A 26,117-nucleotide genomic window follows, 5' to 3' on the forward strand; every position below is an offset into this window, starting at 1 on the left:
CGCCACATCTGGGACACCTCAGGACCTCCCAACAAAAAAAAAAAAATTATGACAAATACCCCGACGTGTTTCAGAGACTTTGACCATTAGGAGCACAGAGCCGGTGCCTTGCATAAGAGCACCTTGGCAGTGCCCAGGAGGTGAACTGGAACCTCTCTAGCTACCAGTCCACACACTGTATTTTGGTCCGTACAGGGACTTGAACCGACCCTCCAGTTCCCAACCCAACCCCCTACAGACTGAGCTACTGCCACCCATGTATGATTGTGATCGCCATATCTGACACAGTGACCATCTCAACAGACAAAAATACTGTGTAGTCTGAACCAGACACAAGGAAGACCGAGCTAACAGCTGAGGACATGCATCTTTGTCTAAAAGTCATGCTAAAAGTCAAAGTCAAGTTTTTATTAGTGTTATCCCATTTTCCACTCCTAATGTGGAGATGTCCCTACAACTGGAGGTCTTTTAGATGGGTTGCATCTAGTTTTTTAAATTTTTTTGTTTTAAATTGTACTTACTTGTCAAACCCAAGCTTTCCAACAATCTGACACAACCACCATTTTGTTATTCTGACATAACATCCAACAAATCTGACTGACCTGAAACTCCATCAACACTTGGGAGTATAAAGAACAACTTTACGGTTATACAAATGTGTTTCAGCTTGTGACATTCATCAGGGTCATCAACAAAAAAAACGTTACCATTGGTAACGGCTTATCAATGTGCTGTATGAGAACCTTAAAGAAGGCCACAATCTGAAACTGAATCACAAGTGTTGCTGGAGTTTTGCATTTTCAGATTTGTCCTTTCTCGGTGCACCTTGGAAGAGGAGAAGTTATAACAGAAATCTTCTAACCTTTGTGGATTTTCAGATGTAGTGAGCAAGCAAACACTAAATTGCAGGTCCTGAGTTTTTTGTTGAATCTATCAGTGTTAAAAGGACCATTACAGAGACCCATCACCAGGGCCACATGTATAGGTGTAGGGTTGTACTTAGTGTCTTAATTAATCATAGGTGTGTTTTGGGTGTAACATGCAATAAACCAATCAGGGTGTCATCTCCCATTCCCTTTAAAAGTAGGGGTGGGAATCATCAGAGGCCTTACGATACGATATCATCACGATACTTATGTCACGATACGATATTATTGCAATTTTAAACATATTGCAATATTCTGCGATATATTGCAATTAACTAACTTTTTTCCAACTTCAAATCTTTCCCAATTTCAAATTATGTCCCCAAAAGAAAACTTTGTCAACATCTAAAAAGATACATTTCTCTGTTTGTTCATCTCACTTCAATTGTATTGCTGCAAAAATCAGATAGTCAAGCAGACAAACTGACCAACACATATATAATAAAAGATCAATACTTGGCGTCTGTGAATCGATACAGTATTGCCACAGAAAGTATTGCGATACTATGCTGTATCGATTTTTTCCCCCACCCCTATTTAAAAGCCAGGCGTGTTTGTACCTTGGTGCATTGCTATTATGATGGAGGATTTGTTGAGCAGGAAGGAGAGAAACTGATCTGCTCGTGTGTGAAGTGAAAACGCACAAGAGATCATATCATAATACTATTTCACATTGTAATGTCGATTAATTACGACTTCATTACAATTTAGTAAAGGCGGACCGCCGATTATAAATATATATATACCTGAAACACTGGTATACTACATTTATTTACCCGCCACCGTGGCTGGTAGGTTGAGCAAATTCACCATTTTTATAATTTCCATCCCTGATGTCAAGAATGCACCTGAACACACCTCCCTGTAAGACCAGCACGCCCATGGGCGCACAGATTGGCACAGGTGCATTTGCTATTTAAACAACGTGGGCGTTGGACTGGAAATTGACAACTGCGTCGGTCTTAAACTAACAAAGACACTTGCGTTGGCCTTCGTGCTGCGCTGCGCCGCACTGCGCCGGGTGCAAGATAGGGCCCCTATAGTTCGATTGCTCTGGTCTGAATCAGTGGATGAGTTGGTGTTTCAACACACTTCTTTTTATCCTGCTGCCTGAAACACTCCAATATGTCTACAATTCATTATTTTGTCTGAAAGATAATCAAACTCTAATCCCGAAATTCCACCAACTGTGGAAATACCAGAAAATGGTTAGAGTCTATTACTGGCTATAAAACACACACAAACATAAAAACGTAAACAAATAACAGGAGGCTTACCATGTCCAGGCAGTGGGGGTGGGGGTGGGGTCGTGGGAGGGGTCTAGGTGAGGACCAGGGTCCCGTCACTCGGCCTCTTCATGCAGTCAAACGTCTCTCGGCCTCGTTCAGAGTCTCACTGTGAGAAGAGAAAAACAGCTACATTCAGTAAATGTCTCTACCATACATAAACATTCACACCTTTATAGATTTGTCGCCTTGGTGATACAGCTTTAATCTTTGTATTTGTTGCTGATAATGTGGGTGATCCCCGATTTAAAGCTCATTCTAAGCTGCTCTGAATAAGCATCAGCTAAATGCTTAAAATGCAAGGCTGCAATATCAAAGCTAAAAACATAATCCCAAAAGTCAGATGTGTAACCATTGTGCTTCATATGTCACAACTAGAAATCACAAGCATTTTGACATATTTTCTCATCATTTGCAATAGATAGAATAGTAAAACACAAGATATGAAAAACAAAAGAAAAAAGCTTTCGGAAACAATACATTCATGCTCAGACGGGCTTCATCAGAGAGAAGTTGCTCAAGACTTTCTTTCTTTAAATTCTGTTAAAACCTTCCTGCAACAGCAGATCCACACTGACACTCCTCTTTCCAGAAGAAGTATGGCCAAAAGTATATATCCGCTTGATATGTGGTTTTAATATCTCATCCTATCATATTCGGGGGTTTTCCTGGCTCAGAATGGGCCTTTGGGGGGGGTGACTACACACGGCAGTAAGCATGATCAGTCCGCGTACAATAAAGGCAATGAGACTGTGTTACCTTATTTGACAGAAATCTATGCATTTTACCTGCTATTTCTTTGATAAACAAAAATGTATGTTATGCTTGAGTAACTAAAACCCCAATTAACACAACTGGTTAAACAAATGATATCAATATTTAAATAAATCACTGGGAGAGTCCGGTATACAGCCTGACTCTGGAGATAAAACTGAGATTAGCTCTCATATTCAAGTTTATGTTCTGCTTGTTCAAGATTTTCCTTTCGGGCTGGCTAAAGCCTCTTTGGAGGGCGCCAAAAATAACTCTATGCAGGATAAACCCTGATATCAACACCATTAAGTTTAATGTGCTGCTATAACAGCCTCCACTCTCCTGGCTTCAGTCTTTCCACCAGATGTTCAACCTGCTGCAGGGATTTGCTCCCATTCAGACACAAGAGCATTAGTGACTAAGGTCCAACGCTGATGAAATAAAAGACCCCCGGACCAAATATCGGTGGAAAAATCATGACATACTCACTTCTAACACTAAATGAATCCACTTAGTGCTGAAACATTTAGCCGATTAATTGATTAGTTGTTAAAGTCATCAAACGAGCAGAAAATGCCAGACTTCCCCGCAGCTTAAATGTTAGGATTTGCTCCGTTTTATATCATTGACTGTTATTCTGTAAAATATATATATATATACATACATACATACATACATACACACACATACATACACACACATACATACATACACACACTTCTGTGGGTTAGCTCAGTTGGTAGAGCGGGCGAACACATATAGAGGTTTATGCCCCGACGCAGAAGGTCCAGGGTTCGGGTCCGACCTGTGACGATTTCCTGCATGTCTTCCCCCTCTCTCTCCCCTTTAATATCTAGCTGTCCTTTCCATCAACTTGGGCCCTAGGAACCTATATCGATATCTGCAGGCTCAGACTTTTACAACAGATTAAAAGTCTACACCAATTTGGCGCTCCTAAAACATTATGGGATTCACGGTGGAGATTGGCAGTTTGGTTTTGAGAGTTTCTGTTTTTATTTCTTGTTTCCTGTCACCTGCATCATTTGACAACAGCTGCCAACGGATTTACGTTTTACAGAGCTGTGCCGGCTCCAAAAAAAACAGAAGAAACAACAACAATCCCCAGAGCAAAAGTTCTCTGTCTCGCCTGTGACTCACACAATCCCACGCAGCTGTCGCAGCCAGTTAAAAGATACATTCCCACGGCACATACGCTCCGCAAACGGTCCGCATAAGTTACGCAATGTAATTAATGTAGCCAAAGAGTAAGATGTGTAAAATCAGTGGAGTTCCCGTCAGTTTAGCAGCTTGGACAACTCCCAACTTCATTGTTGTGTTCACTTTGTTCACCTTACAGAGGTAATCCTGATGATCTGAGCATACTATGGGATTTAGACCAAAACGTTCCTCACTGAGGTCCAAAACACTTCCCCAATTATGTTAAACTCTTCATGCAGTTTCTGTAATTTACAGCACAAATTATCATCTGACCCGTCCTGTACAGGCCATTTATTTAAAGGTCCCATGGCATGAAAATTTCTATTTATGAGGTTTTTTAACATTAATATGAGTTCCCCCAGCCTGCCTATGGTCCCCGAGTGGCTAGAAATTGTTATAGGTGTAAACCGAGCCCTGAGTATCCTGCTCGGCCTTTGAGAAAATGAAAGCTCAGATGGGCCGATCTGGAATCTTCTCGTTATGAGGTCATAAGGAGCAAGGTTACCTCCCCTTTCTCTGATTTGCCCGCCCAGAGAATTTGGCCCACCCAAGAGAGAGAGACATCATGGCTTTCAAACGAGCAAAGTGGCAGTTGGTCAAGGCCACAACCCCACCCCCCCCTCCCTCCACCTTGCAGCTTCAGCTGTCCTGTGGAAATAAAGTACTAAAATGATATTAAAAAAATAATCTTTAAAAAAAAGTAGCTTCTTATCCTGATTAAAAAAAATAAAAACCAGCCTTCAACAATAAACCAGCCTTCAGTGTTTTTTTTTTTTTTTTTCCTTTTTTTTCCACAAACCACTTTGATTCCAATGCTGCTGTGAAATTGTTTTAACGTGATCTGGCCACAGACACAGACACAGACACGCCAACACGTTAATTAAATTATGCCGAATCTCTTTGCACTATTGAATGCATTAGATGAAGCAGCTTTGCTGTGCCCACGCGGTCAAATGATAATGAGATGTGAGCCCGAGCCTGTGGTGTAACCGTGTGCTGGTGGTGGAGGAGACAGGGCGAGCTCAGCACTGCTGATGTACAACTTCCCGGGGGAATCGCTGGGGTTGAGCCGAGCGTCGATTAGATTCCCCGTCACCTTGTCCTCGTTTTCACTGCTACAGCTCTGCCCTTATTCACCACAAGTCTGGAAGCATTTTAAAGGTCCAGTGTGTAACGTTTGTAGTTATTCATTATCAAAATCTCTATTTTTGAAAAAAAGAGTGAACACTGGAGCTGCTTTGGACGCACACACCAAATCCCAACTAGTTAATTATCCTCCGGACCGCTGCAGTCTCCTTTTCTTTCTCTCTTCTTTCTGTCGGGTGGCGCGCGTGCCCGCTCGCGGTGTGCCACTCTCCGACATGAGATATATATATATATATATATATATATATATATATATATATATATATATATATATATATATATATATATATATATATATATAGATATATATATATTAAGAACACTACAGTGTCCACCACCCTGAGCTACAGAATCCCATCTACTCCAACACTCTGTCTCCTTGGTGATATCTCCGAAATCCACATCCCGCAAAAATTCAGGAATCCGTTGTTCATTTCTCTAGCTGTCGCAAAAAAAGTAGTCCTCCAAAACTGGAAATCAAAGAATTCTTGTCACATCAATCACTGGACAAATTTAATCTCAACATACATCTCAATGGAAAAACACAATGCAAACAGAAAGAAGCCAATATCAGCCTTTGAAGATACCTGGTGCCCATTTCTAACGTTTCTAAATTCAACAAAAATATCACTATATATTTTTTTTCTTCCCCTTTTCATTATTTTTCCCTTACAGTTATCATTTTACTCATACACACATACACACACTAGCAACACCATCCACACTTATGCATAACATGTTTTTTTCCAACTCCCTTCAAACACGAAAACCGTGATCAACCAAATATGAATTGTAGATCATTCTACCCAATTATTAATAATACATTCTGATGTTTGTCAACTGTTCTGTCCAGTCCCGTCTTGTCGAAGAAAAAAAAACAAAAAAGAGAACACTACACTCCAACAACCCCGGCTGATAGACTGCCTTCGCTTTTTGAAGCGTGAAGGCTACCGTAGCTGCAAAACTGCGAGTTGATTGCGATACATGATCTCAACGCTAGATGGGAAAAATTCCTACACATCGGACCTTTAAGCATCCAGTAGAAGAAACACATTTTTGTTTATAGTCTCATTTATATTATTCACTGATTATTGTATTATGTACTGATATTGTAGGTGGTGGGCAGGTTGACCGGGGTTTGGGCGGAAGTGGTAGCATTATATTGGTTTGCTTCACCTGTTCACCTGGTTTTTGGGCTTTGACAGAGAGGGGGTGAGCCTGATGGGCGGACACTTTCTGTTGACCGCACTGACGCACATATTGGCATCCCAAAGTAACTTTACATTTGGTAACTGCAGTGCTGGTTGTATTTTACGTATGGAGGAATAAATCATTGAAACTGGATCTTCAGCGCGTCACAGTGTGTCTTTCATCTCTCAGTGTTTAGTTTGCAGCAGCAGTTTTTTGGATTGCTTACAGCTGCAATACTAGGGCTGGGCAATATATCGATATTATATCGATATCGATTTATGAGGCTAGATATTGTCTTAAACACACCGTGGCATGAAAAGAAAAGTACTCAAGGAAAGTACCTCAACCTTTGGACAGTTTGAAGAGAAATATCAGAAAAAAATGATGTGGATCAATATGGCACAGCAATTACTGGGTCAGCTGCTGAGATTTCTGCCTTTCAAAAGCACCACGATGCCGCTTCTACCAACAGCACAACTTCAAAGCAGTTACAACTGCTCAATAATGGAGGACGTTGCTACATGTGAGAGACCCTCCACACATGAATGCAAACAAGCCTTATTCTCACGCCAGCAACAAGGCGAGAGGAAAGACAGAGCTGTGGTTGTGCCACAGTGTTCGGTTTGGTGAAACCTCGCCTCTTGGCATTTCTGCTGCATCTCTGCTCTGATCTCGGATGAAAAAAATGGGACTTCATTGGCTGCCAATGACAGGCTGCAGAGGAAGAGGAAGGTGATGTAGCGTCAGATTGAGGGTGACACGCCATAGATTACTTTACTTGTGTGCCAACGAAAGTGACAAGCTTGTAAACAAAATAATTCAGAAAGTCAATATTCAATATCTGCATTGCTACCGATATCTTTAGAGATTAACTGGGTTGTAGGCAGATGTAAAAAGGCTCTCATTACTGTGGTTGGATCTCTTTAAACCTAATCGAGGCCTTTTTCCCTGTTCAAGTAGGGGCTGGGGGGTTATGATGATAAAGACCATCAGAACGACATAAAAATGCCCATTGTATATATTTTTCTATATTGTTTCTAACGCAAAGTCAGAAAACCAGCGGCTGAACTGCATTACGGCAATATTTATGTAATTTGGGCGACGCTTAATGTTCTGATCCTTGAATTTTAGGTTCATTTTGCACACACAATGTTTTACTAAAATTAGAAAATACCCAGTTCATTTGTCAACATTTAATTCACACAGTAATGTACAAAATAGGCTTTATCATGTAGTTATTTCACGTAGACTATTTATTTATTGAATTACCAGAATACGTGCTACATCGTAATATCGTTATCGAGATATGAAATGACCTATATCGGGATAGAAGATTTTGGAAATATACCACAGATGTGGAAGACATAGCTGAAACATCTGTGCATCCCTGAAGTACAGTACTTGAACAAAAACTTAAAATAGAAGTGCACTCGGAGAGCGCAGACCTCCACCACGGCAGGCCCTATCTCGCAATATTAACATTCAGACTTTGGGGGGTTCCCAGCCGGGAACTCATTTTTACAATTATTCCGACACCACATAATTGCAGCACAAATGCAATATCTTACAATGTCATTGAAAGTGAAAAATAATTTGTGTATCCGCCCCGTGATTCGCTCCAAAATGTAATGGGTTCTCCCTCGGCACATGCTACACCCTTCCACCAAATAATCCTGACAATCAGACCGCACTGCAAACATCACCTCATGTTCATTGTATACAGGTGATATTAGAATTAAAGGAGCATTCTGATACATTTGGGTGTGCAAACACTTTTTGCACCTCAGCTTTCTCTTTTTTTGTTCAGTTGTTTTTCTTCTGTCAGATCTTTATGGCGAGACACAAACCTCCATTGGGATCTAAATTCAAAACACAGCCCAAAAACTCAGCTGACATGTGCAATCGAACAAGACGTGGAAGACAGGGAGGAAAGGTACAAACGTTATACAGGCAGGATCATTTCAGCACCAATGCCACAAAAAAAATTTAAATAAAACAGTGAACGCTAAAGCACCTGGCACAAGGACAACATCCATGGCTGTCTATACTAGCATACAGTATTCTGCTGCACTTATAATAAATCCCCCATGTGGGCTCATCTTCTAATAACCTTTCATCTCCCTGAAGAGGGGAAGTGATTAAACGAAGATAATTAAAAATACAGCAATGACTTTTTAAGGACGTTGACGGCGGTGCTGCAGTAGCAGCAGATGGCGAGCTCAGCGGGTAACAAAAAGACAATGAAAACAGGCCAGAGAAGTGAGTACATAAGCAAGGATGCATTTTCCCCCTCTAGATGAAAGAAAATACTTTCTACACAACTCTAAAGAGTCTCAGTGTGACCTGCTTTACATAAATAAAAGCCAATACAGTGAACGGTATGAACGCTGGGTGCTTTAAACGCATCTCCTCCCTCCGAGTCAAGTTTATTTGCATAGCCCTTTATCACAGTTACAGTCTCAAAGGGCTTCACAACGCCCACATCATGAGGAAATAAATGAAAATGACACACTCCAAACTCAGATCTTCAGCGAGAACAAAAACCCTGCGAGAGCCTTTCATTTTGTTTAACCAAACAGCAATTAGCATCATTAAACTCCAGTCTGAGAGAAATGTTTGCAACAATTAAGCCACGTGGGCAAAATTAGGTTCACTACAGTCAAAGGTGCAGTAGGTAAGCCTTATAAAACTAACTTTCTGTCATATTTGCTGAAACTGACTCTATGTTCCAGTAGAACTACATGAAGCAGGCATTTTAAAAAGAAATCCAGCTCCTCTGTCACCACCTACAGCCTGTAGTGCGATTTGCAAAAATCCACCACTCCCTGTTCAGATGCACCAATCAGGGCCAAGGGGTGGTGTCTAACTGCATGTCAATCACTGCTCATGCACACACATTCATTCTCCCTTGTGGGGGACGGGGCTTAGGAGACCGTTTTGGCCTTTAGTGGAAAGGGGGGAGGGACTGAGAAGTTGTTGATGTTCAAATTTTTTTTGTTAAGTCCTGGATCTTCACAATCCTACATGCAGTACCTTTAAGTGACGTGTTACAAATGTAGCAATTTGTTGTGCATGAAGAACCAATACTTATCGTTGGTTATGAAGACTGTTTAGATAAAGGTTGTGCAGCAAGCAGTGTTGGGTAGTAACTAGTTACATTTAATGGCGATACGTAAATAAACATAAGTGTAATGCGTTACAGTTACTGAGAAAAAATATGTATTTCAATTTCAGTTAGTAATCAAAATGTTTCTAGTCACAAAAGAGTTACGTCAGAATAAAGGCTATTATTTTTAATAAAAGCTTATATGTAGAATATAGCATAAGTCCGGACAATATCATTCTGTTGCTTTGCATTCTTTTGCCGTGCAGGAATACCTTCTTTGGGCATATCTCGAGACAACCAAAGTTCAGCTAACACGTTGGGACAGATTTGAGTACAACCCCATCACGGGTAGGATGGCTTACAAGGAGCTATCTCTACATCCAGAATAGAGTCCGACCAATAAAGGATTTTTAGGGCCGATATCAATACAAATATTTGGTGATTCAAAAATCCGATATTCCGATATATTGCCCGATATATATATTTAAAACAAAAATCCCTAACATTAGTCATTTGTAGTTATTTATGAGTCATCACTAAAAGAATATGATAATGCAGTTTTAAAATAAACTTGTTTGTTTTATTGTCACAACAGAACAGAGGAACATCAAAATATATTAAAGTTCTGATAAATAAAATGTATAAAAATACAAACTTAAGATATGAAACTTAAAGGGTTAAACACGAGTGTTGCCAACAGGGACGTTGTAGAGCGCCTTCTGGTGGACAAACTATGCAACGCCAACACTCAGAACATGGTTGAAGGGGGTTTCGTCCGTTTCCATTCATTTATCGACCATTATAAATGCCGATACTGAGAGTTTGGAAAATAATATCGGCCCATAATATCGGTCGAGCTCTAATCCAGACAGGCTTTCAGAATCTGAATTAACAGAGTTAAGCCCGAGGAACATTTGAATATATGACCAAATTTAGATTAAACTGAGAAAGGAAAGTAGGATGTAAAGTACAATGAAGCATTCTCAACAGATTCTTTACAGTCTTTTTAAGACTAATTTAAATTCAAGTTCTTCTTTTACTGTCGAATATGGCCTGATACTGAAAGGAACCAGATACCTGCGGGATAACTAATAGTAAACTTGTTGTCAGACAGAAGGCTGGAGGTAAGAAGCAGAACTGGCAGGTTAACAGACACTATTAAAAAATTCAAGTCTGACTGACAGCCTCGATTGCGCTGTGCAGCAAGGCACTGGGGTTATTAGACCCATTCCCAGTGTGTAGAGTAAGGCTGTAACACCACATGAGTCAGAGGTCAGACTGCAGTCTTGCTAAAAATGCATCCACTCATGCTGCTGTAAGGCACTCTGGACAGAAACATCCACCAAATGGCTTTGCTTTGCCACTCCATACCATCCCATTCCATCCTCAGGTATTCTCTTCCTATGCCTCCTCCTGCACCTCCATTTTGAGGAATGGTAGATTAACTCAGGGAGGGTATTTTGGGGCCATGTTTATTTAGGTCGTCTTCACTGCGGGGAACTTTTATGAGCAGGCTTTTATGTTCATACAAGACTTCAAATGACGCCCTGTGCAATCCTGTGAGCTTGCACCAGGCGCGATGGAGAAAAAAAAAAACCTTGTTCTCTCTTACAAAGCTTTTGTGACTAACACTTGATCTGAAAACAAAAAGGTGCTGCAGAGTCTCTCATACTAATCCAAATGCCAGGATCTTACATTTTCAGACACTTGGTAGTTTTGCTCCCAAATGATTTATCCAAACTAAAGTACTCCTACTGCTCAAAACCCACAAAACTAATGACAAACTATAACATAATAAATCGGTAGGATTAGATCAAATCTAAACGTGTAAATAGGACAGCAGGTAAATGGAAGTCTTCTCTGTCAGATAATGCAGTATGACTTTCAGGTAATGAGATCTTCTTTCCCTAAAATGGGCACACAATTTGTTGTAAATTACCCAATTCATTTGCAGCGTGATGCAGCCTCGCATGACACATTAAGGGCTCTACGCGACGATGTGGAGGAATATAAAAAGTGGCTTCTATGAATGTTCGCAGCAGAGAAAATATTTCATTGTGTGTAGAGATCTCAGTAAATTACATTCAGGATGTGTGTCACATTTCTGCAGAGCCAGAATACTATGGATGGTGTTCAGTGCAGAGGAGGTATAAAGTGAGAGTGTGAGAACATTTTCTTTTGGTCCGAAAGTTAAAACGTTTGATTAATTTCACTCTATCCAACTATATTACACCATTACTTTACATGATTTGGCAGACTATTTCATCCATAGCAACTTAAATTTGGTGTATACCACCTTTTAACACGGCAAAAAAAGCTCCATCAAGTATCCACCTCTTTGCCCATATTTGGATTAGCCGACATCAGGCACTGACAAGATGGCGACGGCCCCAAACCACCCACTTTGAGCTTCATTTTGTCTCTTCAGAAACCTACCGGTGATGTCACTGAGAGTATGTCACTCATACGTCAAGAACAATGTGAGTCCGGACCTGCTAACCTTCATGACAGGCCCATTCTCTCAGCTTTATGTGAACACACAGGCCATATGCGTAGGGGCTCACAGCAGCGCTGCAGTAAGCAGATCATGCACATGTACTTCAGCGCAGGTACTGTAACCCTGAACATTATGCCTCCTCACGGCAGAGAACATAATTCATCAACTGCACAAACTCTCTGTGATCTCCTCGCCGAACCGGAGATGTCCGACTCCACTGCAGAGCCAATAAAACTGACTACAAACGTTATATAAGTGAGCCACAGCTGGCAGGGGGCATGCTGCAGAGGAAACTAACACTCAGCAACATGAACACACACAGGAAGGCTGGTACTTGTGTTGTTTACCTCTAAAAAATACCGTCGTCTAAAAACCTCCCAGCATGCTCTGATTTTACAGCCTGATGAGGAGAGGACGACACTGGGTTCAAATCTGAGCCTAACTTCATCTTTCTGAGACTAGAATATAAAATGTGAATTTAATCTTGCATTGAATATTTCATCGACTAGCTAATGAGTAAACAAGCTTACATTCTTACATAAGTAGCAGCATCACGTCGAGCAGCATTCAGAAAAAAGGGCCAAGGGCCAGAGCCACGACACGCAAATAACATAAAAAGTGTTTAAAGATACACTGTGTAGTGTTTGACGTATTTTATTAGCTAAAATCAATGTCTTCATTCATAAATATGTCCTCATTGGTGTAAAATTATCTCTGCCAATGATCTGACTTATCCTCGTAAGTAGAATTTCTTATCTGTATTTACATTGGAATCGCTGAGAGGGACGTAAAGCACTAGCCTACCTGTCTAGCTAATCCATGACGCGTTTTCGTTCAGATCCAGCGTCACGGAGAAGGAGATCAGTGAGAGGCGCTTGTCACTGCCCCGGCAAATTTGAAATCCTGCACTGCACTTTAGTTCCTAATGGAGGATCATACTTATGCCGAGCCAGAGGAGAAGGAATCATCATGTTGTCATAGCTTCTTGGTACATAACGGCTACTGTAGTTGCAACACGCATTTGAAAAAGCGAGGCGCTACAGAGCAGTATTCGTTTGAATGGAAAATACAATTTCATCGCTAGATGGGAGAAATTCCTACACAGTGTACCTTTAATTAAATAACGTTTACTCAGAGCAGCTTCAACTCTGAATGTGTTACAGAAAGATGTGATTCAGTGAGGGGTGGAACCTAAAAAATGCTTGTGCGGTAGGTAAGTGAAAATAATGTGTGAAAAATCATCAAAATAAGTTAAGATGTTAATCAACACCCCCTTTTCTCTCTGGAGCTTCATAGACCTCTGACAGAGCTGAGGTAGCGCTCCTCGTTAAAAAGCTGTCATTCCTGCATCTCCGGCTCAGATCTGCACATTTTCTACACATTTGTTTTGAGGCGAGAGGTGAGATCAGATCAGGGTCTCTGGAAAAGTGATAATTGGAGACCGGCGGCTTCAAACATCAGGCGCCGTCGAGGCTGAAAGCAGGCGAGGCAAAGCTCCAAGGGTGACAGTCCTGACGCCTGCTGTAACAAGCTAACAAACTGAATATAAAACACAGCAGATCAACTATTAACCTTTGGAAACAGACTGTTGTTGCTCCATTTACACTTCCTCTCTTAACAAGCTTATGCCAGCTGAGTGTGACATACATTGCGATATTCAATTTCAGAATAATTAAAGCTAGACATGTTTTTATGGAAATTTGGAAAAACTTTGTTTGCTTCTGCAGTTACACATTGCTAGATTTTTTTCCAGTGTTGAGGTTTTCAACACACAGCAAATGTCTGTATGAGTGGAAAGAAAAGAGTGTCAGCGTTCCAAGAATATGAAAACCATGGAAGTGACATTTAGCCTTAGTAATGTTTAAAAAAAAAAAAAAAAAAAAAAAAAAACTATTATTTTTATGGTGTAGAACAGGGGTCACCAACACCAGGTTGCCCCCAAGGACCACATGAGTAGCCCTCAGGCCTGTTCTAAAAATGAAAATTGAATATTGATATTATCTGTTTCCCACCTTAAGTCATTGTTGATAATTGTGAGAAATCAACCAACATGATCAGTGTCTTGTCACATAGATGAGCATCATTAATCATTAATAATCATATATAACTAAAGGCAAACTGAGCACATTTGTTATTTCAGAAGAGTGTATCAAACTGGTAGCCCTTCGTATGACTCAATACCCATGAAGTAGCTCTCAGTTTCAAAAAGGTTGGTGACCCCTGGTGTAGAAGGTGCAAAATGTGAGTTTTTCTTTAATTGCGATGAATAGGTTTTGTGTTGTGGTACTACAGCTCCCATCACAGTTTTCTTTGGGATCGGGGAAGTGTGACTACCTGGTAAGGTCTGAAATGATATCTCTGTTGTTGTGTTTATGGAGCAGCTCCAACGTTAGCACAGAGACCTGATAAAGTATGAATTCATCTTATTTCGGCATTTTTTTATCCATTTATTGCAATTAAAAACGGCACAATCTGTACTTTAAGTGGTGCTGGAAGTGGCAGACATCCAGACGTTAACGCTTACTTCCTGGAGAAGGCAGTAATCATTACCGTGCTTTTTGCTCCGCCAGGTGATATTATTAATCCAGACATGACGCGGTTTAGTTTTCCACACCAGGTACTAAACAGCAATAGTGGTTATTTTGGCCATATGATGACACAAAGAAACGCTGTCGGCGCCTGCAGCTCTATACCGGCGGGTAGGGCAAAAGTATTTATACCTGTTCTAAAAGGCTTCACCAGAAGGTGGGGTGAAGTGCCTGCAATCATAACCATCCCACCGCCTCTCCGATCTCTCTCTCTCTTGTTTGGCCTTTGTCTTGACGGGATGACAGAATGCCCAGAATAGAGCGCTTGAGAGAAAAGTTCAAACTACTTTCACACCTCCACACGCCTGACCAATCACTGTGTAACGCAGGCATGATGGTCAGTTTCAAAAACTATTTTAGACACCAGAAAGGTGTGGAGGACGGACGACCCGACAAGCACTTCTGACAACATCATGGGAAGGACCCTACAGAGAAATAAGAGAAAACTTTTTGGTTGATCTGGTCTGTTATCTTGTCTAACCAAGTCTCCCTCAAGGCGAAGTCTCGTTCTGAAATCTCGCGAGAGGTTGCCTGAAATGTTGTGGTGTTGAAGTATAAAGTGGCATAAAAGGGAAATGCCTCAAAATGAATATCTCAAAGTCACACTTAAGTACTATACTTGAGTAAATGTACTTAAATTACTCGTTAGGAGGCGGAAGGAAAGAAACATGTAAATATTATAGTTTTACATAGTGGTATAAAAGAAACATGAGCATCTCAGAACAACCTACGTGCATGTTCTGCACCATTAAAGTCTTGAGTGGAGATACTGATCTCACTGAACTGAGTATAGGGGTGCAATTTTTGGTGCAAAACCATCAAAAGGGGCACAGAGGGTTTAAACCAGGAAACGGAAAGTGTCTAAATTGGATTTTTTTTTTTTATTATTCTTTCCTGTTTTAGAGTGTCCAATAAAACTCCATGTGATAAGAGGAAAAGACAAACTGCCAAAACTAAAACAAAAATAAAGCTTTTGGCTGGTGACTCGCGGCGTGTTTCCACCCAGTGAGCGGGCCATGCCAGGCCTCTCCACACACTGGTTAACTTGTGATCGTTACAACAGCTTGACCAGCACATTGAGGCAGACATCTGCATGCTCACCTGCAGTCAGGAGTCTCTGGAAGAAGCTGCAGTAGAGATAACAGTTGGGCGGGCCCTGAAGCCAGCGTATAAAGCCCAGCTGGGTGACGCCCGCACAGAGAGCTCAGGAAACACAGCTGCTTTGTTATGAAACAGCAGATTGATTTATTTATTTATTTTTCAGTGGAGGATTAGACCTTCATTAATGCATTAATGGATCAGTGGTGCACTGTGGGCCTGTAAACATCCAAGTAAGCACAACACACTCATCCCTGCTACTAAAAGCAGCAGCAGCAGCAGCACCAGTGCGTGTGTGTGTGTGTCTGTGTGCCAAATTGAGGACTAACATTTTGGGATTTTCGTTGACACATGTGTCACGTTGAGGGGACGCAGTGTGTTGTTGATAACAAAAATAGATCCTCAGTTTTGAGATAAAAAAAAAATCTAACCCCGCTGGCTTCAGCTCAGAATCTATAATCTGTGGGTTTGTTGTCGTGCTAAATGACAGCTGTTTCCCAGAACAACAAACACCTGAGCCAACCTGATCTTCGTAGGCCAGATTAGGAATGAGGAGGACGTCATCTTCCAGTGCCAGAGCCAGACAAAATGGCTACAAAATGGCAGCAAGCATGGATGAAATTTACACAGCTGTACGGGTCAGATTTACAGAAACACATTTATGTAAATATGCGCCTATTTGTTTCATTGATGTGAAAATTGCTTAGGGCAATATAACAACCCCTGCTAGTAACTACCTGCACTGTTTGAAAGCCATAACGTTGCTCTTGACCGGAAGCAGCGCGTGAAGCTGGGGAAACACCTCTCTGACCATCAGCACCGTCTGCTCTTCTCCCTGTACACCAACAGCTGCACCTCCAATCACCAGTCTGTCAAGCTCCTGGACAGACATGGTCCTTATTTATTTATTCATGTCAGTTGAAATAAACCTTGTGTTGTAAGAAAACTTGTTATCAAGCTCTTTTGATGTGTTTTCCCGTAACTTTTGTTATTTTACAGGTTTAAAAATATCAAAATTAATATCGATATCGCAATATCACATTTTGTCAATATCGTGCAACCCTACCCCGGACACAAGACTTTGCATTAAAGTGATGGTCCGGAGTAATTTCACCCTAGGGTCCTTTGCACCACGACCTCGAGCCAAACACCCCCCCAGAAGCTGTTTTCACCTGGGTCGAACATTGGGAGAGTTAGCGTAGGGTAGCGTTATCATTTGGTATTTGGTACACTCTGCACTCAACCTGTTCAGCCTCTTTTTTTCTTATGCAAACAATTATTTTGTCTGTACATATTTGTTTCTGGTATTTATTGTTTTTTTCATATTGTTCACAGAGTGTCTATTTGCACCCCCGGTACGAATAGCCTCGGCCACACAGCTGAGCTATTTACACCCTGTGACATAACAACAAAAACACGTTGCTCGCGTGCACCGAAATCATGGCCGACGTTCATCTTCCATGACCGCAGAAACTGGCATATTAAGAATGTTTTGTCTCTAAAGTTTATAACAATTGAATTTCTAGCGGAAAATGGATACTACAGTTGCGCTTTCTGTCTTCAGTGAAAGCATACAACCGTTATTATGTTGCAAGTGGTAAACAGTTGTATGACATCCAGTAGGAACTGCTAGGTGAGTGGTTAGAAGACTGAGCTTAGGTCTGGGAGTCTGGAGTTTGATTCCCTGGTGAGGAGATCTTAGTTTTTACATTTTGGAGTGGATAATTTGCATGCAATTGCGCAAGTCAGGGCTCGCGAACGCAAAATGTTTTTTGCAGTAGGCTCTGGTGGTAGGGGAAGACTCATGAATATGCCTGCTCTGGTTGGGTTGGTTAGGTTTAGGTTTAGGCAAGAGGAGTGGGATTGGTTATGGTTAGGGTAAAAATGTCAGGGCGATAATATTCCAAAAAGGTGTAATACATGAGTAGTATGGATAGCTGTGTGTAAATATATGCCAAGGTACTGTAAATGCACAGGGGTGCAAATAGCATACATTGATATTTGTACCAGACGGGGTATTAATACAACACATTGCTGTGTGCACCGGCAGGGTACAAATAGCATTCATTTCTGATTTCACCAGGGTACAAATAGCATACACTGCTAATTGTACCAGGGGTGCAAATAGCCTCACCCTAATGTTTATTATGTTTGTTTGTTTATGTATGCACCATTCCAGGTAAGTGTAACTTATTGTGGAAATAAAGCCATTTCTGATTCTGCTGTAGCTTCAGCCACGCTGCTTTGAACAGTCATGTGGAGGCGTTGCTGCGGTAGGATAACAGAGCTTCAGCAGACCTGCGATCAATAAAATTAGCGCGATGAATGCATCCAAATGTAACGGAGTAACAGTAATGATTTTTTGAAAAAATCTACTCAAGTAAGAGTAACATGCTGCATTGAAACTACTCCGACAAGCCCAATTTAAAAAAAAAAAAAAACGTTACTTGAGTGCATGTAACAGAGTAAAGTAACTTGTTTCTAAACACCTCTGATGATAAATTGGTTGCGGTCCTGGATCAGGGCGAACCACTGACGAACAGAAAACATCAGCATGTCAATCTCAGTGTGCTTCTCAGACAAACTCTGAACAGCTTCAATGACTACTGTGGAGCTCTGCTCTGCATGTCAACACTGTCACATTCTGCAGTGAGGCTTAGTGGTGGTAAACTACTCAATCAGCCAATGGATGAACGACAAATGCCAACACTTTTTCAAGCGACCTGAAAACTTTCTCCGCCAAGAAATGGAAGAAAATTGAGCCACATTGTCATAACGTAGGAATGGAACCGCCGGTCGCTGCATCTCCCAGATAAAAAACGCCTTTGTATCGACGAAGGCTCAAAAGACACGCCAGGCAATGATGAGAAAGAGCAGAGAGCTGAGAGAGCTGCTGCCTCCTTCAGACCTGCTTCATTATTCCAGTCCACAGAAAGGAGCTTGCCTTGCACTTTTATTGCTTGCCATACTATCTTCTTTATTATCCTTATACTGTTTGTAAAGCACTTTTGGCTGGTTTTATACACAGCAGATTAAGTTGTACATTTTGTGCATGTGGGTGTGTTCCTGTTTAGACAGATAGATACTTTATTCAACCCGAGGGAAATTTTAGGCATCCAGTAGCTTAGACAACCATAAAACAACAAGCACACATACACACATAGATCTCACGTACATAAAAATCACTCACAGAAATGTAAAGAGTTAACAATTTGTGAAGTAGGGCTGAAACGATTCCTCGAGTAACTCGAATAATTCACTAAAAATCCTCGATGCAAAATGATTTGCCTCGAAGCTTCGTTTAATTAATGTTACCAATAGGGATGCACCGATTGGGAAATTCTGGGCCGATACCGATACCGATAACATAACAACTTGGCCGATGCCGATGTTTTTTCTTTTTGTTATTTATTCCTTCTTTTGTGCCACGGAAACATACAAGTCTTTCGGCTCTTGATCACACTATCCTAGAATGAGCACAAATTCAATCAGAACAATTTATGAAACAAAAACAACTTTTAATGTCACTTTCTGGTTGACATTAGTTATAACCTTATTTTTCTGAAAAATAACATTCAAAAAGCTTTGACTGCTAACTGATCAATGAAAAGATTGTTTCAGTACATTGCCCAACAAAATTATTTGAGTGGTTTCAGCCTGATAAACAAAAACTTACTCAATGAGATTATTTTCATGGCCAATAAAAAATATTTTTCTGATAAATAAAAAAAAAAAAAAAAACAAGTGAAATAAATTCATATATCTGTGGTGAAACTGATGAAACTGATGAAACTGATTGCAGCGATGTCGCAAGCCAGTAGCTCATGAATGTGCGCGGCCACAATGTTGTGGATTTCGGGGAGACAGACCTCGGCAAAGTGACGCCGGCTTGGCAGCGTGTAGCGTGGCTCCATAAACTTCATCAGACCCTGAAAACCCCCGTCCTCCACTACAGAGAAAGGCTGGTCATCTAAAGCGATGAACTCCATCACCTTGTTTATTTGTTTCGCTTTGGCGCTGTCTGGAGGCAGCTGTTTGGCTTTCTCAAACGCCGTCCGTGTCAATTGAAGTCTGAGTCTGCGCTTTCTTGGCGGCTTCATTTTTCCGTTTTTGGTCAGCTTGCAGGTAATCGCCGTACACCGCCTCGTGCCTGCTTCTCAAATGTCCAATGAGATTTGTTGTGTTAAATGACTTTCTAACAGCCCCCCCAAAACTGAAAAACGCTGAGCTTTCTCTGAAACTGTAAAATATTCTTTGTTTAATCTAAGTTACTGAGGAGAGTGCGCGGGTGCCCTCTTCCGTCTCGTATCTCCCCCCGCCCAAATAAAAAGAGGGAAAAAAAGGTTTCTCCTGAGCACAGCGTTCATGACACATAATCATCGGCGAATGTCATTTTTATTTCCCGATGGCCGATGGCAGTTAACGAGGCAAATATCGCCCGTTACCGATGTTCAGCCGATGCATCGGTGCATCCCTAGTTACCAACGTTGTATCGCCCACGGTGTTTCCGCACGGAGGGTTATTACTGTCGCACACCGGTCTGATGCTGCTGCCGACACATGCCACGAAGACTGATTACAAAATGAAGAAAGAGAGCAAGGGGCTAAGAGAAGAGACAGGCTGGAGAAAACGACAGAAAGTGTCCAAAGTTTGGAATCAGTTCAAACGTAATTAAAACGAAAACTCTGCACAGTGAGTCTACTGCAAAATCAAACTAGCTTACCACAATAACAGCACAACGTCAGTGCTTCAGCATCTCAACAGAAAACATTTGAGTCTAACTTAAGCCTGGCTCAGACTACAGGAGTTTTAAAATCCTAACCGATTTTGAAATCTGGTTGCAGCACACACTTGAGGAGAATCTTTGCAGATTTTCTTCCCTCAAATCTTAAACATGCTCACACTACAATATTTGAAAATAGTGGAGCATCACACACTACAAGATATTCTTAAGATTATCTTGCCAGATTTAGCACCTCACGTGACGCGATCTCACGGGGAAGCGCATGTAAACAAAATGGATACTGTGTCACGGCAACTTGCTATAGTAATACTTATCCTTTGTACCAATAAAAAACAAAAGAAAATAAAACGAGCGTGGACGATAATATTATTCAAACAAACTATAGTATTTTCCGGACTATAAGTCACACTTTTTTTCCTACTTTGGCTGGTCCTGCTACTTATAGTCAGGTGCAACTTATATATCAATATATATATATAATTTAACATGTTAATTCATACTGAAACATTACCGTCTACAGCCTCGAGAGGGCGCTCTAAGCTTGTGACAACTATATGCTGCTCCTAAAGACAACTGAGAAAGAAAAGAGATAAACTGCAGGTAGTAAAATATGCAGCCGAAAACAGTAATTGAGCAGCAGAAAGAAAGTTTGAAATGAGGGAGAAACTTGTGAGGGACTGGTGAAAAAGGTTACTCTTACTGCAATGAAGAAATCAAAGAAATCAAAGAAAGCTAATCGGCTAATCGTGGGCTGAAAGCTAGATGGCCAGAGCTGGAGGAACAAGTCCACAGGTGGGGGCTTGAACAACGTGCTGCCGGGAGGGGCTTGACAACGGTACGTCTCCACGCCCTGCTACTTGTTCTGTGTGACTTATACTCCGGAGCGATTTATAGTCCGAAAAATACGGTATGTGCAATGCATCTTTTGTTAGACCTGAATGTAGCAGATGATCACTGACCTAGATCTAATGTTTACATTTGCTAGCTAGTGCGCTAGCAACTTTGTACACTCACCCGGTAGGTCCAAATCTGCAGCGATCTCTCCCCAGCTCTTCTCTTTATCATCCCGATTATGATACTCTTTTGATGATACATTAAACAGGCACTCGTGCTGTCGCCACATCTCCACCATCCTTTCTTCCAACTCAGTTGTCCACCGGACCCGTACTACAGCTGCTTTCGCGGACATTTTCAAAAGTTTCCGTCACTTCTGTCTCCTTGCAGACCTGTCTCTCATTGGCTATTGTGGAAGTACTGACGTAATCATAGTCGTTTCACGCCCGATTATAATCCTAGATATCAAACATGTTTGATATTATCGGGGCGGCCCCGATGTGTCCGCGAGCAGATCGGGAGGTGCAAGATTCAATCTGTGAACGCCTCACATTACCAGATAATCTGCGCCGAACATCGGGACCGATCGAGGTCCTCGACAAGATTTTTTCTCAGATTCTCGGGGAGGGGTAAATCGGGCATTAATCGGCCTAAAACTCCTGTAGTCTGAGCCAGGCTTTAATCATCCATTCCATGAAGCGGACCCGGCAAAAGTAAATCACAGAGTCGTATGGACGATGAAACTACACCAAACACAACAACTACCAAAAAGAAAGACAAGAACATACGTAGTGGTGACCACGATTTGATCTAAAGAGCCGGAAAAGGAGCAGATTGTAGCGCACCGTTTTCTCTCACTCTCTCTCTTCACGGAGAGACAGCTGATCAACGATCTACTAGCATAAGTGTAACAGAGCTGTGCAGCATTGTAATCAAATCTATAAATTAAAATAGGTTTAACTAATATTTACATATAGGCCTATATACAGATCAGTCTCAGGTTGAAACTTGTAGTTCTGAAAGTTAAGTTGCACACCTTAAGGTAATGTTTATGTATGTGTAATGTAGGCCTTTGAGGTGGTTATTGCATTTCAGAAAATGTTTTCTTTAAAAATAATGTAATAGGGCACTTAAATGCACTGAATATGTTAAGTTCTTTTTTTGAGTGATGATATTGTAAGCAATGTAGGCAATACAAATGTTGCTTTTTCCAAAAATTAAACCAAACTATTGTATATTATTGCTCTTCAATGAAACAAAAGTATTTCTTATCCGATTACTCGATTAATCAATGGAATAATCGATAGAATACTTGATTACTAAAATAATCGATAGCTGCAGCCCTATTGTGAAATGATTACAAAGGTCTGGTATGGACTGACCATGGGATGCAATGACCACGATAAGGTGCTATGGTACAATGTGTGCAATGATGGTAGTGCAAAAGTGAACAGTGCAGGGATTGAACAGTGTGTGTCAGTATGAATCACTGTAGAAAAACGATTGTTTGTTGACAATTTTTTTTAAAAAGAACCAGACCAGTGTCTTTGCAAGGCTATACTCTTTAACTACAATGTATAGACACTTTGCATGTTTGTTGACCATTATCAAATGCATGTTTTGCAGTTTTCTATTTAAATTTGGATACATTTAACCTAGCATCCTAAGCATCCATTGGTTTTCTTTTTTCTGTGTACATGCACTGGTGTAAATTCCTGCACCGTTTGGTGTATTTGTTGTCCTTTCTCGGCACCGTCAATGTGTTATATAATTTGAGCTGACTTTCCCTTTAATTTTATTTAAAGTGCCCATATTATGAAAAAAACAATTTTTCTGGGATTTGGGGTGTTATTTTGTGTATCTGGTGCTTCCACACACATACAAACTTTGAAAAAAATCCATCCATGCTGTTTTGAGTGAGATATGGTTTCTGAATGTGTCCTGCCTTCAGAAAATGAGTATAATATGGGTGCTTTAAAGAGTCAAATAACTTCATTTTTAGAGTCCTCCTGAACAGGATTATATTAAAAAAAGAATTCTGCAAACCTCTGAAGGAAAATAGTTATTCTTTTATTTATGAGACTTTAAAAATTAGGACATTTTCAATGTGTTACAATATCAGATTGTTTTTTGTTTTTTTCGTTTTCAGCAGTGATCCAGAATAACAATCTGTGGAATTCGGTGGACTGTTTTTTGCTTGGAGTTGTGGACTTTTGAATCCTTGCTTGCAGTGTTTCCCACACATTGACTAATTTGTGGCGGCGCGCCGCACTTTCAACACCGGCCACCGCACATTGTGTTTCTTTATTATTATTATTTTTTTAAACACTGTTTAAAACACGTTCATTCAACTGCATTTTTTTCCTATTTCCCTATATTTGAAGCGCCTTGTTTTTTTAATTAAAATATCAATATTTGGTGCCAGCGTATACATACCACGAAGTATTGCTGTATCAATATTTTGTCCCACCCCTAGTCAGGACATCGACTCAATAAACGTGTTAAGTGTGTAGCTGCAGTGTGTAGCTGCAGATCAGCTCTTGGATTCAGTTTCAGCTCCTTGCACTGCCCACAACCAATCAGAACAGAGTGCCACATGAAGCGAATCGCCTGCACTGTGTACAAGCAGCAGGTGGTGTGTGTGTGTGTGTGTGTGTGTGTGTGTGTGTCTCTCAGCCAGGTAATGGAGACATTATGTGGCCGTGCACGGCTGAGAGTAAACCCGTGACTTACAGTACATTTCCATTTCGAACCTCTCTGCTTCCTGCCATCAGGCGTCTACATCTCTATGATGCTGGTGGATTTGATGTTTGGGGAAATCACTGCCCCATTACAGTTTTTTTGGGATGCGCTCACTGATTACGTGCTATTCTATACAGTAGCACTTTAGCATTTAGGGAAGAGTACTTTTTTTTGTTTTTATCAGTTTTTTTAGGCTTCAAGGCAGCGTAACGTGGCTGAAAACAAACGTGAAACGTTGAATGCAGCATTAACATCACAGCTATTTGAATTCACACCCATGGGTTTTTACAAAAGCTCCATGAGGGGACCTGAAAGTGTTTTCTCAGGCTCCAATATAGCATAACATTATTTCAAAATATAGTATGTGTAAATACTGTTGCCAAAGAGGTTATGTTTCCGGTGTGTTTGTTTGTCAGCAGAATTACAGAAAAACTACTGCCCATTATTATTCAGGGTTGCCCGATGACCCGGGGCAATTAAATATAACAACACACTTGCCCGTTCGGGCATCATCGTGTCATAAATCAGGTTATTGTTCTCTTGCCCCCGTCAGAGAATGCTTGTTGAATGATTTGAATGTGCCGTGGTGCTTGACGTTATGTTATGTTATCGTTCTCTTGCGCTCCTGCCCTTGCTTACATTGGAGAATACTTGTTGAATGATTTGCTTTAAATGTGCCGTTGGCCAATCAAGAATTGAGTTGGCGCTGTGGCCGGGATGGCTCGGTTGGTAGAGCGGGCGCACATATATTGATTGATATGTTTATGGTCAATTTAACCGCCACTAAGGCCTTATTTTTGCTACAGCTGAAGATTATTCTTAATAAGGAATATCATCGAAAGCAGATAATGGTATTAACCCATCCTTTTAATGAATGTTTTTATATCTATTTATGCTCTCAATATAAAAAAAATCTTAATGGAAACGTCACTCAACAATTTGTTTCCGTCCATCTTCATGTTAAAGAAGGAATAGGGACTGAAACAGTTTTGGTTAAAACTCAAGTGAAATGTATTTCATTGTATGAAGAGGTTTGTGTAAAGATTAACCCTTACATACTATCGGAAAATCAATTAACAGCACCCAGTCAAAAAGCTGCCTTGCGTATCACTGCCATTTGTTTACTACTGTTGATGTTATGATTAGAGGTATTATGATTTACGAGTTGCATCTCATTGGTTTAACTGTTTCTACACAGGATTCCCATCTTTTTTTAGTGCAGTCGTGCATATTTTTGAGGACGTGCACGGAATGAAATGTCTTTCCCAGACTTGCCTGGGAGCACTGTGTGAACTTGAATAAAGTCCCACTAAGAAGCTAATTATAATATCCAGCAGCGCAGTATTGGGCATCAGTCCAGGCAGGCTTTGTGGGCTGAGGCCAATTCACTACATCCATTCACCTCATACAATCCACAGCCTGGGAGAGTGTGTTATCACAGACATTTCACCTCACCGTACCCCGGCCGACCTGCTGCTACGACACCTCAGGTATCAAATAAAGCTGTAAACTGCACTTTGAAATCCACTTTCAAAGTTTGGAGCAGGCAGGTTCACAGAGGCAGGGCGTGGGGGGGGGGGGAAGAGAAGTAGCAGCCTACACTGTGTTATACAGGCTGCTTCGGTCTTTAGATTCTAAAATATTGGACTCTTCAAAATAATTCTTTCAACACAAAATCCCTCCTCTGTGCAACAAGAGTTGAACTGAACATACTTTTGACACAAGGGTTTGGCGTCAAAATACATAACTAATAGGAGCTTCCCTGTACTTTATGTGTTGTAAGGCTGAGTAATTTTATTGATTCTGCAATATAAATCTCCCCCAGGAAAGTATCGATTTTTATGCTGCGAGTATCGATACATAAGTCCCATTCAAATCCCCCGTGTTTACCCCCGTTCACGTTGCAGGAAGAGCGATTTGGTCAGCCAGCCCCTAGTGTCGCTGTAGAGCAGCCAAGGTCAACTGGCGGCCCTCCGCCAAAACTTTTA

At 41.0% G+C, this 26,117-nt stretch overlaps 1 protein-coding gene across 1 annotated transcript in view; it reads right to left on the reverse strand.

Moving 5' to 3' along the window:
- The window catches only part of LOC114555310 (spermatid perinuclear RNA-binding protein), an 88,325-nt gene that overhangs the window by 47,343 nt on the left and 14,865 nt on the right, over positions 1-26,117 (reverse strand). The window contains exon 2 of the mRNA XM_028577615.1: positions 2,204-2,321. Within this exon, the coding sequence (XP_028433416.1) occupies positions 2,204-2,206 (3 nt within the window). The 5' untranslated portion in view covers positions 2,207-2,321. The remainder of the gene's footprint in view (positions 1-2,203; positions 2,322-26,117) is intronic.

This window comes from Perca flavescens, chromosome 5, assembly GCF_004354835.1.
Source record: "Perca flavescens isolate YP-PL-M2 chromosome 5, PFLA_1.0, whole genome shotgun sequence".
Taxonomy (NCBI): Eukaryota; Metazoa; Chordata; class Actinopteri; order Perciformes; family Percidae; genus Perca; species Perca flavescens.